We start from the raw sequence: 19788 nt of genomic DNA on the forward strand, positions 1-19788 counted from the left end.
TTGTGTGAAATACCTATTATAGTTAACTGAGTAAAGGATGTTTTTCTCATTTTTATTGTATGGTGAAAAGGTTAGAGGAAACATATAACGCATTCAATATTCTTTGTGTCCGATGGATGTTCTCTCAGATCTTCCACTGGCTGCTTCTGAATAATCAGAGGAACCCAAAATAACATAAAATGTGTACTTATAAAATTTTAGAAGCAATGCCACCACTGTAAAATACCTAAAATGTAGTACCTCTAACATGTTAGGTAGGGATGAATGACCAAGGGTTTCCCTCATTCTACTCAATAACAGCACTACATTCCAATAGATTTCGATTTTGGAATTGGCAGTCTATGGAGGAACAGGTAAAATTGTCAGTCAGAAAGCTCTTGGGCCTCATTTCAAACCTCAGAATTTCCACAGAATGTGTTTATAGCAGTTAAAGTGGAATGATAACAGTGTAATTGTGTAATGTGAATGTGCTATTTGTGACCAGTGTGCCAGATACACTTACTATCTGAACAATAACTGGATGCAACTTCAAGTTTCACTGTCCTCCCCCACTTTCGTAGTGTGAGTTTCTTTAATCTAAATTTGAATGGGACATATCCTAAATTTGAGGATTTCTTTAAATGGGGGTGGGGTAGTCTCTGTAGCATTACGTAAAGGTTTCCCCCAGACATTAAGTCTAGTTATGTCCAACTCTGTGGGTTGGTGCTCATCTCCATTTCTAAGCCAAAGAGCCGGCGTTGTCCGTAGACACCTCCAAGGTCATGTGGCTGGCATGAGTGCATGGAGCACTGTTATCTTCCCACCAGAGTGGCACCTATTGATCTACTCACATCTGCATGTTTTCGAACTGCTCGGTTGGCAGAAGCTAGAGCTAACAGCGGGAGCTCACCCCTGCCTCCTGGATTTGAACCGCCGACCTTTCGCAGCAAGGTCAGCAGCTCAGTGGTTTAATCCACTGTGCCACCAGGGGCTCCCTCTGTAGCATATAAAGCTCATATCAAGGCACATGAGTTAGACCTACAAAATTAATCTTTCATCCCTATCTGGCAAGGCGAAGCCTCCCAAGCACCTGCTGATGCTTGTCTGGCAGCAAACTCTCAAGTGTGTTGTTACTTGAACCAATACCAAAAATGTAACATTTAATAACATAGGCCATACTGAATATTCTCACGTATGCTATTGCCATTCTACACATATAATGATACAAGCCACAGAGTGTATCTGTGTAACACTGCTGAAACGACCTGATACCATTTTAACCGTCATGTCTCTATTCTACAAAATACACCAAATACAAGTTGAGCATCCCTTATCTGCAATTCTGAAATACAGTAGAGTCTCACTTATCCAAGCTAAATGGGCCGGCAGAACCTCGGATAAGCAAATGTCTTGGATAATAAAGAAAAGCCTATTAAACATCAAATTAGGTTATGATTTTACAAATTAAGCACCAAAACATCATGTTATACAATAAATTTGACAGAAAAAGTAGTTCAATATGCAGTAATGTTATGTTGTAATTACTATATTTATGAATTTAGCACCAAAATATCACGATATATTGAAAACATTGACTACAAAAATGCCTTGGATAATTCAGAACGTTGGATAAGCGAGTCTTGGATAAGTGAGACTCTACTTTACAGAATTCTTCAAAATCCCAACTTGCTCACATGGGTGGCTGAGATAATAACACCTTTGCTTGCTGATGGCTCAATGTACACCAACTTTGTTTCATGCACACAATTAATTCAATGTATTTTATGAAATTGCCTCCAGTCTATATGAAACGTAACTGCATTTTGTATTAAGACTTGGGTCTCATCTCCAAGATATCTCATGTATTTATATGGGTATTCTAAAGGGGGGGGGGGGGGGGAATCCAAAACGCAAAACATTTCTGGTTCCAAGCATTTCAGATAACAGATACCCAACCTGTACTCAGAATACTTGGTTAGAGAACTCCACTAAACTACAGTAATAGAGCTCTTTAGGACTGCCTCACTGCACATTCCAGGATTTTGTAGGATGAAGCCTACAAAAGAATATTAAGCTGTTATAACTCTGTAACATAGAAACACTCTAAATCTAATATGTGATATAAATCCCAGGGTATTTGAAATGACATGTTAAAAGTATTCAGGTTTCTCATATGCACTTCCAATTTTCCTCCCTGGACTAAAGAATTTCAAAAGACCAAAAATATATCAGGATTGCTAAATGGGGTCTCTACCAGTCCATTACTTGATAGAGCTTTAAAGTGGAAATAAGTAGATTAGAGAAAAATTTAAAATCTGGACTCTGTCTGCTAACCACATCATTTCACTGAAACCCCATGTCTGTTACTTTATTTTGGAATGATGGTGATTTGAAAAAAGACAATTTCACCTCTGGGTTGAAGTTTTCTCAGCCGTGAGGCTACTGATTATGCTTTCCAGCTTCCTTCAGCTCTTTTCTGAACACTTGGTGTTATGAAACACCCTTATGGTATCTTATCTCTTTAAAATTGCTTTTACAACGATCTGGTCTGGGTTGCTGTTTTGAGAGCAGGGTGAGGTGTCAGTTAGTGGCTTGCAAAAATCCATTTGAAATGTTTTTATTCCTGATATATTTAGTACTGCTCTAATGCCACAGTCCATAAATCTTGGATTGCCTCTGTCAGGCTTTAGCTGTCATCTCTGATGAGTGTAAGTAATATCGGAAGCCTTCATAGGAAGTTAACTCTCAGGTTACTTTAGAAATAGGAAGACCCTGGCTAGCCACCAAGCACCATTTATCAGTAACACCTAGAAGCCTTTGTTTCTCATGTTTTCACGGGGTTTCCCCCATGATGGCAGAGAGCAACTTGAATAAGACTATATTTTCCACTTGAAATTCTATCTGCATTTCCCACTATGTTTGGAAGTTTGGTTTCATCATTTTTCCAGTGTTCAAGTTAGAACATTATTGTAGTTTTTAAACCTGAATGTTAACAGATGGACTGGAAAAATACCTTGTTTGCCACTACGTGCATTTTCTATAAATGGGGGATGAGGAGATGAGGGTGAGAATGAGGTATCTTATATCCCATGGCTTTATTTTGGGAAAACAAAATTCACAAACAAAACCAACTGGTTCAATGTGGGATACAGTAGCTAATGCCTTCATTCCTTCAGCCTGCCATTTGGCACAAGAACGTATAATCAGTTTCACAGCATTGTTTATACTGTACCTTTTGTCCTGGAGGCCCATGAGGCCCCTGAAAAGAGAAAACAATTCCATTAACATAATAATGCATCCAATTTAAGTTTAAATGCCCAATTAAAATGCCCCATTGTGCAAACTTTTATAAACTGGGCCAAAATAAGCTGTTTTGCACATGTCAGAAATGTACAATGAATGCTTTTCTTCCCTCCTTAGTATCAACTAGTGGCTGCAAGATTTCAGATCCTGCTTTCTTCCATTTAGATAGTCTTCTATATTACCCCTTCTTTGCTTCCATTGATACCTGTCTTTTTTACCAATATTAAATCTGGCTTGTACTTTCTGTATGATAACGATTTCATGCATTTTGGTCAAGTAAAAACCAGCATGGAGAAATTTAGGGTTAACTTCAGTTTTTCCACTCAACTGCAGAAGACTCTCTGAATCAAGGGAATGTACGTAAATGTTGTCTCAAAAGTTGTTACTGAATAGATCTACTCTAGTTGGGACTAACAATTGGCTTACATGTGAACTTTTAAAAATATTACATTAGGCGAGGAAGAAGGCAGCCATTTTTACCAACTTAGTCACTGTTGTAGTGTACATACAATATGAGGTTGCTCATAGAGGACAAATAATAAAAGGTTTTAAAACCAGGTCCCCATAAGTAATTACATATTTTGCAGCCTTTGCAGCTGCAGAAATGAATCAAGGAAAGTACACTTAGGCTGGATCGACATTGCCCTATATCTCAGGATCTGATGCCAGATTATCTGCTTTGAAGAAGCCCCCAGTGGCGCAATGTGCCGGCAGGACTGCTGACCGACAAGTTGGCGGTTTGAATCTGGGGAGAGCAGGAGAGCTCCCTCTGTTAGCTCCAGCTCCCCATGTGGGGACATGAGAGAAGCCTCCCACAGGATGGTAAAACATCAAATATCCGGACCTCCCCTGGGCAATGTCCTTGCAGGCGGCCAATTCTCTCATACCTACAGTGACTTGCAGTTTCGCAAGTTGCTCCTGACACACACAAAAATCTGCTTTGAAGTGGATTATATGAGCCTACACTGCCAGATAATCTGGGATAATGAGATACTCTGAGATCAGATCCTGGGATATAGGGCAGTGCAGATCCAGCCTAAGAGATGTTTGTGTATCTTCATGTTTCGCTTGCTTTCTTAAAATACGCCATCACCCAAAGGAATAGACCAAAGTCAACTTAATCTTCCTGTGGGTCCTGTCTCTGCTTCTATTAGATGCAGGATGGAACTAAATACCTAATATAACCCATCCTTCATATTCCTTCAGGTCATTAGTGGTTAAGACCTTCAAAATTTGAGGGGCTGCAACTCCCATATTTTTTGCCACTGACTAGGGTGGCTGATAGGACCGACAGACACAGTTTGGAAGGCAGCATTTTTCTCCATTCTCACTGTAGGTCTTTTCATGCCAGCCACATATTGGTTGCAAAATGTTGCATTGGGCTGCTAAATTGGGAAAAGGCTGCCTCTTTTTACTATTGTAATACAGTATAGCATAGGCTTAGCTGGTTTATTATGTATACTCCAAACTAAAGACCATAGACAAGGACCAAAATCTGTTCTGTCTAAATGACAGGTGATTTTCTAATATTTGGTTATGCATGAGTATCATCCATAATCATAGCAGAATTAAAATCGATAATTATTTACCAGTCTGGAAAATAATGGGTTCTTTCAAAATTAAGTGCCTTAATGAATGATAATATTCACCAGGACCTTGTATATATTTGTGATTGCTTGCTTCTGTTGCGTGTTTTTTTATTACAGTATATGAATCACACAGTGTAGCTCTCCACACTCCTGAATAAAGTGGCTGCCTCCAGCATCTGAGCTTGGATATGCCAATTGTAATTAAAAACTCCTTCAAAAATACATTTCACAATTTATTCATACTGACAAGTTCTCCGTAGACTGTGAACTTCCAGCTCATTGAGTTGAGCCAAACAGCAGCCATACTCCTTGAAGGGATTTCTCCCATGCATGTAGGAGAGGTTTGGCACTCTGAGCCATGAATCCTTTGCAAATGATAAGCCCATGATCTATTTATGACTGTTTTCCTGCCCAGCCTTTCAATACAACAGGTTCTCAGACAGAACAATGGAATGCTAACTGTCAAAACACCAAAGGGGAGAACTTAGAGATAGCTAAATGGCAGCCAATATATTACTTGTTTTAGCATCTTGTGTAACAGATGTTTAAATGGATATAAGATGGGTTTATATTTCTCAAATGTGATTTCACAGAATGGCAAGCCAAAAGTCTATGTGGTTTTCTCGAGATGAAGCACTATGCTGGTTTACCCTGCCTAATCATTCCCACTGCAAGCAGGAAAAGCTGAAAAAAATATCTTTTGACCCAGTGGTTTTCAACCAGGTGTTTTGGACTTCAGCTCCCAAAATTCTTAACAGCTAGTATGCTATCTGGGATATCTGGGCATTGAAGTCCAAAACAACTGAAGGTTGGGAAGGTTGTTCCATGCCTTAAGCTCGTTTTCTGGCTTGTGTTTCTCACAACAAACCAAATGAATAAACTTAAAAATGGCTGCAAATTCTTTCTCTTGACTTCCTTGGGGAAAGATAAAGTGACTTTAGACATTGGGACAAACAAAATATAAACAGGAGAGCTATGGATTTTTTTCCAGGACATTGGGCTTGTCTATACTAGCCCTAAAACCCTAAGTAAATCAGAGGTTGCTCCTGGAAGTCCACATGATGTCTAGGGACTTTCAATCTTTAACATGGCATAAATCAAGGTGACCCAGTTTAACCCCACATTAAGGAATGTTGGGGGATGCTCTGGAATTTCAACTCCAGATCAACCCAGTACTTTGAGGGAGGGGTGTGTGGACAACAGACTGGCTTGTATGTGAATCAGTCTTGTATCCACATAGGGAAAAGGAGATGGATCAGGGATGTGTTGGCCCCATCACTGTGGCAGACAGCTATGAGGCTCTGCATAGCTCCTTGCCTTCAATGGTGACTTTTGCTGACATCAGCAAAGGTAATAGAAAGACATATTTTCCTTATATTTGTAAAGCTTTTCTGTTCACAGTGGATAGCATTTTATTTATTTATTTATTTATTGTTGACACCAGCAAAGGTGCCTGAATGACCAAGGACGAAGAGGTGCCCAGCAGCAACAATGGTCAAGAGCTCTCCCGGAGGTTTGCAGCTATCTGATAACAGTGATGGCCACAGAGAGGGTAACGTTGATAGTCCTACAAGGTTAAATTGGTTTTTTCCCTGGCTGGTTAGTGTAGATTCTACACCACCATTGCTGTGGATCAAGAACAAAGCATATAAACACCTCCACATTTCTGCTCCAGTCTGTTCCCAGAATATTTAGTAGGTGTAGATGAGTCCTAAAGCTTGGGGAACTCGCAGCATTCTCGGACATGCAATTTAGGACAGACCAAATCTTGATTTCTAGTTCTTTGTTTTGCTGAAGAATTTTTTTTATTATTTCAACAAATAATATATTAATCATCAACATGTCTCTCAGGAATAAAGCAGGGTGCTGCTGCATGCTGCCCAAGTGTTGCAAATGTGGATGTGGCTGAACAACCACAAATGTATTAACTGTGGCTGCCTTACTTTGTCAAAATTTGGCAGTCTCAATTGGCTCTTGTCCAACATGTCAGAGAAATAATCCATGGTTTACCCTAGTTTTTTTTCACTGGTTTTTCATTGGACATGCAATCCAGATCATAAATTCAGATGTCAGAAAAGAGAAATCACAGAAAGAATGTCTCACAATGTGTGCAATTAGGCAGCCTCTATTCATAGAGTGTCTTGCTTCCTTAATCTCTGATATGCCCAATTTTGCCTACCTAGCATTTGTTATTCTGTTTACATTTCACTAAAGATCTGGCTTTCATGCAATATTTTGTTGATGTCCTGTCAAGTTGTCATAACCATGAAAAATGGTAACTGCTATTAAAAACATAATTATGTCTATTCCCTGTTTCAAATCTAATAAGTAATGGCTTGGCACTGTGAGAACTGAAATACCAGACCATAAGGATGGCTTATTCCAAAAGACAGGAAGAAGCCTTTGTTCCTATGTGCTTAAAGATTACTGTTTAATACAGGAAGCAATTAAAAACTGCCAAGTCACAGATCCCCATCTTGTCCAAATAGCAGAACAAGTTACTTAACAACATCACAATCACTAAGGAATACAAAACCCAGAAGTACAAGAACAAAAGTGAGGCTCTATGGGCCCCATGCTTGTCTAGAACCAATTACAGAAACTATACACTACATTGCTGTAGATCAGTGGTTCTCAACCTGTGGTTGTACAATTCCCAAAATCCCAGCCGGTTCATCAGCTGTTAGGATTTCTGGGAATTGAAGGCCAAAATATCTGGGGACCACAGGTTGAGAACCACTGCTGTAGATAATATAGTTTTATATTCTTTTAGTAAAATAATGATTAATAAATTAAATGCTATCCACTACGAACATAAAAGCTTTACAAATACAGTAGAGTCTCACTTATCCAACATAAACTGGCCAGCAGAACGTTGGATAAGTGAATATGTTGGATAATAAGGAGGGATTAAGGAAAAGCCTATTAAACATCAAATTAGGTTATGATTTTACAAATTAAGCACCAAAACATCATGTTAGACAACAAATTTGGCAGAAAAAGTAGTTCAATATGCAGTAATGCTATGTAGAAATTACTGTATTTACGAATTTAGCACCAAAATATCACGATGTTTTGAAAACATTGACTACAAAAATGCGTTGGATATTCCAGAACGTTGGATAAGTGAGTGTTGGATAAGTGAGACTCTACTGTATAAGGAAAATATATCTATTATCTTTGTTGGAAACTGGAAATTTATTTAAGTTTTGTTTTCATTAAGTATCTGGAAACAAAACAGCCTTGCTGCCTTTCCTATTGATTTTCTCAATCAATTCACCCCTCGCTTCCATGGGCTCTACAAGCAAAACTCCACCATGTATCTCACAGCAAAAGAGAAATGGATGAGAGAAAAAAACAATTCTTGCAAGCTTATTAACTGATTGAAAAAAATTAAGACTTACCATCAAGCCTTGTTCACCTGGCTTTCCTGGATCACCCTTCAACACAAAATATCATCATCATCAGTATTACTATATGGTGATGGACACAGTAATGTGGGTTGTTTTTAAGAGTACTGTGTTAGACAAAATTATGGAGAGCAAACCTATTGATGGTGTTTAGAGTTCTCAACCAGAGTTTTATTAAACTACAAACTCCAGAATTCTACAGGATGGAAGCATCACAATTAAAGTGAAGAATAATACTATAATTCTGTAGTGTGAATGGACACCTTGGCCAGAAACAAAAACAATTTCATCCTCATAGTTACCTAATTCTCCAGGAAAACCTAAGCTGCTCCCCTTCCTGTCTCCCTTAATTTATCTTTATCATGTTGCAACGAAGAATATATTGAAAAATAATATGTAATTCCTTGAAGATCATCTATACTATAAAATAGCACTAGCATCTATAGGAAAGTGGTTTGATTTGGAGTGTTGCAGATATGGCAACATTCTAAAATAATATGCATGTCAATAACTTGATAAACAGTTATGGAATGAATGTCCTGATTCCCTTTCCTCAGTTTGGCTTCAGAAAAAAACCTCAGATTGTATTATTCAGTAGTATAATGATGCATACCCAAGGAGAGTTGTGTGTGTGGGTGTGTTCGTAGAAGTGTGAAGTCAGAGGATTTTTGCTATTGACCAAGCTGCAGTTAGTTCAATTTATCATCTCTCAAGGAACATTATGGTTAAGCTCTTTTCCCCTGCTTTCATGATAAACTGAAAACTAGATTGTCCCTCATCCCCTGAAATCCTCTTTTTCACTTTCATTTTCCCCAGACATTGAGAAGAAGGTCTTTTGCTTTTCTTAATGACATAAACACTTCTATTTTTCTTGACTAGTCAAAGTTGTTAGGTATTACATTTCTCATCTTTATATGAAGTACAATTTTATATATGAACACACTACACATCTTATCTAGAAGTTAATCAGACTTTCTCTAACTAGATTATCAGGGGAAATACTAAAAACTGCTAAGATTTCAATCAACCATTGTGATCTGTGAAGGAGGCAGCAAATGTTTTGAAAATCAGTTATATGAAATACATAGTTTAAAGAACAAACAACCATTTTCATTAACCATGATATCAAAGAATGTGATACTGTTTATGGACCGAACTAAAAAACAAACATAATAACGGAACATTTTGTGCCTTCTATTATTTAGCATATTATTTTACTATATTATTATTTATCTTAACAGCAATGATCACTGGAGGAATAGAAATGGAAACACAATAGCATGCTGGAATAAAAGGATCTGCAAAAATGCTTTTGTGATGACAGTGAATCATATGCCCAATATTCATAAAGTGAAAGACCAACAATTACCCAATTTTTTTCGAAAGAAGTATTCATGTTTGGTACATACTTCCAGTGAAACCTTATTCCCATCATCTCCATATTTTCCCCATTGATAAAATGGAAATAATCTTAGCCTATTATAGATAAACTTTCTAAGTCTAGATAACAAAAAACAACACTTTAAGGACTAAAGCATTTCATTGAACACAGGCTTTTATGAACTACAGAGGTCGATCAGTTTTATGTTCTGACAGTTTAAGATCTCTTCTACACTGCCTTATAAAATCCAGATTATCTGCTCTGAACTGGATTATATGACAGTGTAGACTCATATAATCCTATTCAAAGCAGATAACGTGAATTATCTGCTTTGATAATCTGGATTATATGGCAGTGTAAAAGGGGCCTAACATGGTTTCATTCATCTAGGTCATTAGTGTTAATATACATTAATAGTCCACTTACCGGTGCACCTGGCATTCCACGAGGGCCATCTTTGCCAGTATCCCCAGGAGGGCCTCTTGGTCCTGGAGGCCCTGGAGGTCCGGGTGGTCCAGCTTGTCCTTGGTCACCCTGAACACCAGTCAGTAAAATCAACATTACTAAGCGGTTTTCAGCTCTTAGCATGCAAGTTTTCATTGAACAAAAATTCAGTAAAAGAAGAAGGAGAGAGATACAATTTTCAAGGGAAGAGCTTGTAAAAGAACAAAATTGCTAAAAATGTTTATCAAGCAAATGGTCTTGTTTCACAATGTGCAGAACTACCTGCACATTGTTATCACATATCTTTAACAAAATAACAAGATGGAAGAGGGAGGGAACTGGATTCAAGTCACCCATTCCCAAATTATTGGCATTAGGTAATTATGATATTGGCTAGGAATACTGCTTACTCAGTAGATGACTTCTCATCACAGACATGGATCTGATATCAGTCATTCCATGTTTCATTACTTCCCTTGGATTATTAAAATATGCTCCATATGGAGCTGTTTGAAGATACTTTGGAAACTGACAGTGCCACTATCTTGACTGGGACATCACCCAAGGCTTTGTATCCAGGAGCAAAATCCAAAACATATGTACAGTCTACAATGCCTAGCAATGCACACAGAGTTTTTTATATATATAATAATCCAACACATATTCGTCCAATGAGGGACACTACATTGGATGTGTGTTCCAATCGTACTCTGAGAGCCTGTTAGAATTATTTCAGTTTGTAAATGTCAATTCCTGTACTTGAAGGATACACAGAAATGTTTGAACTGGTTTAAGTTTAAACAAACTTTAAACATTCCAGTACAGTGTTTTTACAAGAAAAATTGATTTGCCATACTCATATTGAAGGCTGGATCATCAGTTTTACATGAGGACTATCAACCTTTAATGGCAGCCAACAAAACTAGTTCATAATACTCAGCAAAAAAGTACTAAGTTCTAATGGGAACACTGAAAAGTGTACAGGACTTTTCAAGAAATATTTAATCTCTGTTTAGCAACCATTTTATGGCAACATTGAAAATCAACATTTATAGCACCAATGTTATCCATCTTGCAATAATTTAATCTACTTGGGTAATGATCTGTTAAATCATAATCACTTCCCTTCAAAACTACTAAGTTTTGCTTAGTTTCCAATAAAAATACATAGTGGGAAACAATTGATAAAATTAATTATGCAGTTTACAGCAAAGTTCCATGCAGTTTCTTCTCATTTTTCCCCCTAAAAACAAAAATCAATGCCATTAAGAAGTATGTTCAGAATTCAGCATTCAGCTGCAAGCAAGAGCATGGCAAAAGGTGGAGGGAGAGATTAACCACTACCTTAATGAGGCGGCGTTTAATGAGCTGCTGATCAGCAGAGAGAAACCCATGATTGATTTTAGGAAACACCATCTGATCAGGCAGGTGAGGTCAAAGGTTGAGGTTCAGAGGTGAAAGAGTTGAAGTATAGACATCAGAAGGCCCGAGAAAGAAATAGAAATTTACACATTAGACTTGCAAGTAGAAAATATAACCACCAACTGGTGCTTGTGTCTGTTACAAGAATCTGTGCGTTGAAAAACAAAGAATATCCATAAAATGTCAAACAGAATATTAATAAGATAATCACTTTTATGAAATTACGGATGGCATAAAGTCACTCTTATTCTTGAACATCTTTTGTAGCTATAGGTTTTTAGTGTACTCAGTATCTGGAAAATCTATATTGAGTACTTTGCCTGGTTCATAAGCCAAGATTCTAGGAGACAAAGCACCAGTTCAGCTTTTAGCCAGACATACCAAACAGCATATTGTGCCATGAAGAATATTGTCATCTCAATGGTATAGCTGAGCCTGCCAACCTATAGGTGGTTTAAATTATTTCTGTTTAATTCTAAAATAATTTAAAGCAAATGTGCTTGTGTGGAACAATAAAGGCACAAAAACATTGATTAATAAATTAACCAGTGTTTTGCCATCCATTCACTTAAATGCTTTGTACATCTTTCTAAACTATTTGCAAGCAGAATCGCAAATGTTCATCAAGAAAAAATTACTTTTCTGGATTATAGGAATTGGAGCTCCAGAAATATGACTTTTTGAAATTCTGATGAAGGGCACAAATGCCTGCTCACTGTTGATATACCACCATACAGTCTTATACCTCTCATGCAGTGAGCAGTTCCATAGGTACCAGTATAACAGGAGAAGACTAAAGCAGTAAATCTGGTAATGATCAGGCAATTGATGCTCATGGCAAGTTTCTAGAGGCAAACAAATTCTTCATGGCCTTTCTGTGCTGGTATGGTAAGACTGGCTAGTTGATATGGGTCATCCACAAACCTTGACGGTGAGGATCTGATTACTGTGAAGGGCAGCAACTGTGGGAAAGCCTGGGAGACCCTGGGGACACACATACATACACCGAAACAACACGACACAAAATGTCACACAGAATGACGACTTAATAACAGACATGTAATTTAGTGGGGGGGGGGGGTTAAAGAAAAAAGCTGCTCTCAGATATGTTCTTGAAGATGGCACATGTTAGATATTTAATTTTTTTTTGCAGAAACAGTGAGGATGCTCAGAAGGAATACACATTCACAAGTAACATCTACAAACATTTATTAGATTTGGTCAGTTAGTCAAACAGAAATAAGCCACCTTCATCTAGAGCAGCTTCCTAGGGTCCTCAGACATTGTTGAACTATAGCTCCTATCGTTCCCATGAGTGACCATAGAGAATTGATGGGACTGGTAAAGGTTGTAGCCCAACATAGTCTGGGATTGGATTGGGATAGCGTTCTCTACAACATGTTGTGCTTAGTGAGCCACATAGACACCAACAACAAACCGTGAAACAGTTAATAATAAATATTTTCACTACATTTTAAAATGTTTTCTTTCCCATGCAACACAAAACATGCAAAGTACATATACAATGAAACACTGAACATTTAACTGCTGCTCAATCAGGAGAGTTAAAAAGTTTGTGTCAACATTACAGTGTATTATAGACCTATTTTTTTAATGAAAAGGGCAAAGGTTCATATTCCCTCATATTCCCCATTGACTCACTGTTAGATAGCAATGACCTTCTGTATTCAGAAAAGGTTATCAGATGTGAAAGGAACATTCTGCATCCAACATGGTATAGCTTTGTGGTATTGCACAGGGGAGGGAAGTGGGTTAGAGAACTCCAGAGAACTGACCTCTTAGCAAAGGCCATCAACTTTTACAATATAGTCAAGATTATTTCCCCAAAATCTCCAGGGCAGAATGTTATACAAAGTGATCCTGAGATTTAATTTATCTTGTTAATGGATGGTGTCTTTTTTAGTTGCTTACTGACCCTAGTATCAAAACCAAATTTTCCAGAAGAAGAAACTTCTTTGAGCAACTTTTCCCTTAAAAGCAATGTTCTGATCATCTTTTGCTTTCATGTAGCTTCATTAACTTTGGCTGAACAGGACCTAATGTTCTTCTATTTGTGGGAAAGATTGGCATTTGTAATTTTGAGTACATGATATACTGCAATCATATATCTATATATATCTATCTATCTAACTGAGAAATATGTTCTCACTGAGGTTTACTTCTATGGGCCCTTTCACGCAGCCATAGAACTCAGAATATCAAGGCAGAAAATCCCACAATATTTGCTTTGAATGTGGGATTTTCTGCCTTGATATTCTGGGATATAGGTCTGTGTGGAAAAAACCTAAGACAGGGTTTGTCTATACCAGCCAGTTATTTCAGAAAACCTCCGGATAAGGAATGGCGGTATCCCCACTTTGTATCTCTGGTCACATACGTAGATGAATTCACTAATGTCAGCACAGGTGACCATGATGGCCAGAACATTTCCTGGAGCTCTGCAACCATCAATCAGCAGCAAAGGTGACATTGGTCCTATCTATCCCCTTTTCCTTATGCTGATAAGTGCAGGAAAAAAGGAATGGTGACACGTATTGGCAGTGAACCAGTTCACATGGACCTTGTTTGCTGTCCACACTCTGCCCAAAGTGCGGGATGCTCCAGAGGTTTGCTGGAATTCCTCTGATTTTCCATGTTAGTAAACATTTAAATCCATGACACTGAGGGGGACGTGGGTTAAAAAGAGAGTTTTCAAAGATACTTCCAATGTCTATAAGTCCCATATGTTTTGATTGACCTAAGTTGCAAAAGGCCTATGTTTGAGAAAGGCCTGTGCTTGAGAGAAAATGCTGATGTTTGGAAAAAGAGTTGTTCCAGAGAAAAAGAAGTTACTTTCGATAATAACAATACATCAAGTCAGAAAAGGTTACCCAGTACTTCCTAGATTCCCATACGGTTTTGAACCTATACTTGCAACAAGAGGAAGATAAGGAGGTACTGAGATCAGGGTCAATAACATGAAAGCACCACTGTCTAAAGCAGGGGTCCTCAAACTTTTTAAGCCGAGGGCCGGTCCACAATCCTTCAGACTGTTGAGGGGCCGGATTATCATTTGAAAAAAAATACAAACAAGTTCTGATGCACACTGCACATGTCTTATTTGTAGTGCAAAAACAACAACAAGAAGAAGAACAATGAAAGAACAATACAATATTTAAAAATAAAAATAATTTTAACCAACATACATTTATCAGGATTTCAATGGGAAGTGTGGGCCTGCTTCTGGCCAATGAGATAGTCAAGTTAAGTAGGATTGTTGTTGTTGTTGTTGTTGTTGTTGTTGTTGTTGTTGTGTGACTTCAAGTCATTTCAGACTTTGGGTGAGCCTAAGTCTAAAATGTATTTATTTATTATTTATTTATTTACTGCATTTATTTACTACATTTGTATCACACCCTTCTGACCCCAAAGGGGACTCAGAGTGGCTTACAAATTATATGTACATACAATATATTATATTATTAGCATAGCACAATATTAGCATTATATATTACTATATTGAGCTATACCACTATACTGTAATATTATTAGTAATATTATATGTAATATAGAATATATAATTAATATTATTATATGGTATTATTATTAGTGTTATATTGTATTACATTATAATATTATTATCAATAATATATGTATATACAATATATTATATTATAAAACTGAGGGCGGGGGCCAGGTAAATGACCTCGGAGGGCCGCATCCGGCCCCCGGGCCTTAGTTTGGGGACCCCTGGTCTAAAGAGTCACATGTTGTTACAGCATAGAAAACCAATGGATGGTTAAGATGCTTGTGATGTAGCCAACATTAGACAAATGGGGTAAATGATCTTTGTAAGCCAATAAGTATATGCTTACTATTTTTTTTGTAGAAATGATAAAAACCCTTGCAACCATTTTGAAAATGTGACAAATCCTTTTATTGATTGCATTGATGTATGCACGTTTTTGTCATTATTGCTAAGCTCGCAATAAATAGTTCTTTTGCGGTTTGAAGATCCAACTTTCGTGGTGTCCTTCCTCGCCCTCTTCACAGAAAAGGGGCCACCTGCTTTTGACTTTGGATTAAGAGGAGTATTTTTACATATCTTTTACATCTTTGCCCCTTCAACACAGTCATATAAAATATCCCTCTTTCCCAAATGAGATGCACATATGAAGCTTGGGGCAAAGAACGCTTCACATATAAGGGATAACTCACATTCGGAGGGGGCCACATGAATGCTCACACTGCTGCATTGCGGCCAACTCATTTTTTCAGAATCCTCTACCTTGGGCACCATAGAAACAAAATAGAAAAGGAAGTAACAGGAAGACCTCTCTGTGTCATAAAGGACTCTGATTATGAGCTACTGTTGTGAACCTTGTAGGATGTGAGCAGATCTTTGGCTCTTTGCTTTATCACTCACAGCAGAAGCCATGAAGTCTGCCTTTTTTTTCTTTTCTTTTTTTCTTCCTTTGGTTGCTCGTGACCTTTTTGCATCAGCTTACATATTCCTGTGAAGATCTGGCAAACAAGGCAGGAATTACCACCTGCTGCCCAATTGCACTTTGTACGTTTATAGCCAGCTGCTACTATTTCACATCGAATCACTGAAGCTGTAGGCCAGAGTGATCCTGACACATTATATGGTGGCCTCCCCCACCCTTACAGCCACCTCAAGCTCTAATTAATCTCTCTGAGCGGGTGCTCATTATGGTACCTGCTCGAGGGAATATAGTGTCTTGTATCAATTCCTATACAGTGCCAAGAAATCACAGCAGGAGCTTCTTTATATGAACCCTTTTATTGCAACTGCTGCTTTCTCCATCAGCAGCCAAACCAAAACAATAATACACTGCAGAGTATGATAAGGCCAAAGGGCATTCTTCCTCCCAACATGTGCATTCATTCAAAACAGAACTATGATCTTAACAGAAAGAATATGGCTTTATGGAAACTTCGTAAACACAAGAAACAATATAAAATGAGACAGTTAATACTCATGAGAGGGCTATTTTCTAAGGGATAAATTTTCCCCAAAAGGTGCATCCAGTAATCTATTTGCTCTCATGCTCCTGGCAGTGAATAAATATTACATTATAATATTTTATAGACATTATTTCTAATGAGACCCATTGACTTTTAAGCAGCTGATCCTCAAGTCTAAAAGAATTAGCATTCCTCCACAGACCTGTATTACTGTATTACTGTATTGGATAGAAGAAATTCCTCAAGCAAAAAATTAATGAGGGGGTTAAACCATATCAGCTCTCTAAATCTAATATGATAATTATGATTAATTATTACTCATTGAATGCATTTCTACCCATTTGCATACCAATCAACTGACAATTAAATGGAACACAAAGTTGTGTTAGATAATGTCATTTTCCATGACCTTTTCTTTACAACAGCATTTGGTTTAAATATGGTGCATCCATTTAAATATACATTAGTTTACTTATTTACTTAAATGTTTATTTAAATATTTATGTCCACGCAATATAAAAAAGATCCTAGGAGAATTTACAAATAACGTCAAAAAAAGATTTTAAAGTAATTTAAATAAGCTAAACATTCAAATAAGCTAAGCATTAAACATTACGTTTGCTGTAGTATATACTTATGGGTAAGTCTAGAAACGTGAGTCAAAAATTAACTCCTAAAACCTGTGCCAACATATCCACACATCAATGTAAGTGCTATAACTTCGCACATGAAAAAAAGGAACCTTCCTCTTTTCTGAGTGGAGTATCAAAAGGTGTGGGCTTGTTTCATCCTGAGAAACTCTAAAAGAAGCAACAATTCCCTCTACTCTCCCCGTCTTGGCACCACTTCTGACCTTTGTGAAGGCCTGGGTGGGAAACCCTGGCAGCGGCTGGGTGGCTGACCACTTGAGAATGACACTCAACATATCCATAGGTCACATCAAAATTCATAATTTTGGCCCCAGACTATGCTCTTGACTTAAACATGAGGTCGATTTATACATGTGTAAATATGGTAATAATTTGTTAAATGGATTTTAAAGATTTTAAAACTATATTCACTAGTATTTGGGATTAACAAATGAAGCCTTAAGATCTGGATAAAGATAAGTCTTCATTTGACACCTAAATGAAATGTGGAGCAATAGGTTAAACCCTTGTGCTGGCAGGACTGCTGACCGCAAGGTGGTTCAGGGAGCGGGTTGAGCTCCCATCTGTTAGCTCCAGCTTCTCATGTGGAGACATGAAAGAAGCCTCCCACAGGATGGTAAAACATCCAGGTGTCCCCTCGACAACGTCCTTGTAGACAGCCAGTTCACTCACACCAGAACCGACTTGCATTACTCAAGTCACTCCTTACACGGAAAAAAAAAGCCAAAATGAAATAAGCAGCAGAGCATATAAATATTCTACTAAAGTTCTACTATATTGACTCTATTCCTTGGTTTCACTGGCAACTCATGGTCTACTATATAACACATAAGAAAGTCAGTTACTCCATTATATGTTCCAACAAAACCATACTGATTTACATGCGGTTGCAAATATTTCAGTCAAAGCTGAGCTCATGTGGGTTGGAGGTTTTGTGATTTTTTTTTACTATGCAAAATGCTTCTCATTTCAGTAATTTTCAGACTGATAGTGTGTGTCATGTGATGGTATACCCTTCATACTTTTTTTTTCAGATGTAACATTCCTTTTTGCTATTTTTGGCTCCCTATCTGTTAGAAAAAACAGATAATTTTTGTTCTTGGTAACTGTGCTGTTATCACACAGCCATTAAAATTTGGCAATGAGATAAAACCACTAGTTCAGAGTGAAAATATTCATTATTATGGATATAATGTTCTCAGTCATCATTAATTTTTCTTGCCCACAATGATGCTACCATGTTGTTAAAAGATACAAGATCCATTGCTACTATGAAGGAAAAATATATTCCAACACTTTAGCAGATCAGCACAATAGCCCTCCATATCCACAAATTTGGCATCCATAGATTCCACCATCCACAGCTTGAAAATATTAAAAAAACAAAATTTCAAAGAGCAAATTTTGGGTTTGCTATTTTATATAAGGGCACTATTTTACTACTCCATTGTATTTAATAGGATTGGCCATTCATGGATTTTGGTTGTCCATGGAACCCAATCCCAGTAGACACCAAGGGCCCAGCAATCCAATACAGAAAGTTACATCTCCAAATCTTTTCAGTGTCCACAAAACCTCTCTTGTCACAGTATTAATATCAACTCTTATTTTTACCATTTTATTCAATACCTTTCTTAATAATGAATGTGTATTCTTCCATGATGAAATATAATGGAATTTTTTAACATTATAGTGACAGGTTGACTTTTGCTGTGGCTTGTTTCTCACATTAAATCCGGCATCAGCATTTCATCTACAAACCTAATTCTATGGGAAGATGACACATATAGAAAACACATTCTGATATATTAGGTCCCATTGGAATTGGGAGATCTGGGGTCAAAAGCCTTCAAATCTGATCTAATTTAATGAATGGATTGGAGTCTCTTTCAGCTTTAGTTCCCTATCCATGAACCAGGGATGACTCAAGGCTGGGATTAAGATGAATGTAGTGTGAGTGACAAACTACTACTAAAATGCATTACTTTTATTATGGGATTGTGCAATTTCCCCATTAGAAGCAATCAGAAAAATAACAAGAGTTAATCATATAAGAATATTAACTAGAGAGTCCTATCAGCAATACCAGAGTAAAATAATCTGTTTAATCACTCAAGTTAACAAAGGTTAAGATAATAAAAGAAAGTCATGAATGCCTTCACTTTCTGGAACTTAATCCCTCCTGCTGAAGACATTTGAAAGATGCTATCAGTTGCATGTAACCCCAGCTGTTAAAAAAATTTACTCTGAATGCACCATGGGGAGAAAATAATTTTATGAAAATAGTTAAGTATGCACCCCGTGTGGCTTCTTATTGCACCTAGACCTCCAAACCAATTTAAATTCAGCTGCTGGGTGATGATTCTGAGGACTGATAAACAATAAATCTCTCCTATATCAGGACTGAATGGCAGTAGCTCTTTATTGTTATTGCAGGAAGAAGATAACAAATAGATTAACATATGCCTTTATGCCATTTAGTGCACATTCAAGGTCTATTTGCATTAATTACTGCTCTGATTTGACAAGAAATCTTGAACGATCTTCAGGTGGCAAAGTAAGTCAAAGTCATTTTGAAGCCTTTCAGTGACCTGCTATCTTTTTCTAGTGCCAAAGCTTTA

The 19788-nt window shown here is 37.4% G+C and overlaps 1 protein-coding gene across 1 annotated transcript in view; it reads right to left on the reverse strand.

Annotated features, from left to right (window-relative positions):
- Positions 1-19788, reverse strand: part of col25a1 (collagen type XXV alpha 1 chain) — a 378768-nt gene that overhangs the window by 100035 nt on the left and 258945 nt on the right. The window contains exons 8-11 of the mRNA XM_062982969.1: positions 11451-11522; positions 10089-10196; positions 8276-8311; positions 3212-3238 (exon numbers count right to left, since the gene is read on the reverse strand). Coding sequence (XP_062839039.1) covers positions 3212-3238; positions 8276-8311; positions 10089-10196; positions 11451-11522 — 243 coding nt within the window. The remainder of the gene's footprint in view (positions 1-3211; positions 3239-8275; positions 8312-10088; positions 10197-11450; positions 11523-19788) is intronic.

This window comes from Anolis carolinensis, chromosome 5 (assembly GCF_035594765.1).
Source record: "Anolis carolinensis isolate JA03-04 chromosome 5, rAnoCar3.1.pri, whole genome shotgun sequence".
Lineage (NCBI taxonomy): Eukaryota > Metazoa > Chordata > Lepidosauria > Squamata > Dactyloidae > Anolis > Anolis carolinensis.